Source organism: Priapulus caudatus, unplaced genomic scaffold, assembly GCF_000485595.1.
Source record: "Priapulus caudatus unplaced genomic scaffold, Priapulus_caudatus-5.0.1 Scaffold1233, whole genome shotgun sequence".
Lineage (NCBI taxonomy): Eukaryota > Metazoa > Priapulida > Priapulimorpha > Priapulimorphida > Priapulidae > Priapulus > Priapulus caudatus.
The window spans coordinates 49,027-50,049 of NW_014578294.1; the positions used below are offsets into that span (position 1 = coordinate 49,027).

Genomic DNA, 1,023 nt, shown 5'->3' on the forward strand with positions numbered 1-1,023 from the left:
GGTGGTGGGGAATCGCACGATGTTTGATAGAAGTGGGTGGTGGGGAATCGCGTGATGTTTGATAGAAGTGGGTGGTGGGGAATCGCACGATGTTTGATAGAAGTGGGTGGTGGGGAATCGCACGATGTTTGATAGAAGTGGGTGGTGGGGAATCGCACAATGTTTGATAGAAGTGGGTGGTGGGGAACCTTGCGATGTTTGATAGAAGTGGGTGGTGGGGAACCTTGCAATGTTTGATCAAAGACGCGTGTCGATCACCTCCAATCAAAAAATCCCGCCACTTTACAGTGAAATCTGTGTTAGCGGGTCGCCCATCTAGCGTGGACACCAGTCTATCAAGAATACTTTTCGCACTGCCCTTGAGTGGTAGCTATGCAGTGAAAATACCTCTATAGAACCATCACGTATATATAGGATACTTTACACATCCCTTTTAAGTGACCCTTATACACAGGGTTTAGCATCACACTTCGCTTGCCTTCGAAATGTCGACAAGGATGCAATTACTCAAAATTAAACCGCGAGAGAACAAATTTTGCGAGCAATATGAATTTAGTGTCAGTAGCCGGCAGTGTCGGCACCATACCTGAAGATCGTCCTTGCGTAACAGTCTGCAGTCCTGCAGTATGGAGAGTGGGTCGTCTGTATTCGATGAGGAACTGCCAGCAGTGGGAGTTTTATCCAGCAGCCCAAAGTGAACCAATGCGTAAGCACCATCAACCTGAACCATCGATGATTCAATGATTAGAAATGTGGTGGCATTACACACAAAATATCACAAATTATGCACGAATGGTACACTCACTACACTGAAATATCTGATTAAACCCAAAGGTCACATTTGCCTTTCAATTAAAAAGTCGGTGTTGCTCCAACTTACCGCACTGCTCTATAATATCTTATCTTAGCTTAGAACTTCTTTATAATATCAAGAACGTATAAAGAAGGAGAGCGTACAACGGTGAAATGCTGAAACCATGTTGCAGTATTAGTCAAATTAAGAAACTTTGCCCGTTTTATTTT

General features: G+C 43.9%; 1 protein-coding gene across 1 annotated transcript in view; it reads right to left on the reverse strand.

Annotated features, from left to right (window-relative positions):
* Positions 1 to 1,023, reverse strand: part of LOC106815906 (E3 ubiquitin-protein ligase UBR5-like) — a 66,237-nt gene that overhangs the window by 39,661 nt on the left and 25,553 nt on the right. Inside the window, exon 20 of the mRNA XM_014820434.1 lies at positions 587 to 721. Within this exon, the coding sequence (XP_014675920.1) occupies positions 587 to 721 (135 nt within the window). The remainder of the gene's footprint in view (positions 1 to 586; positions 722 to 1,023) is intronic.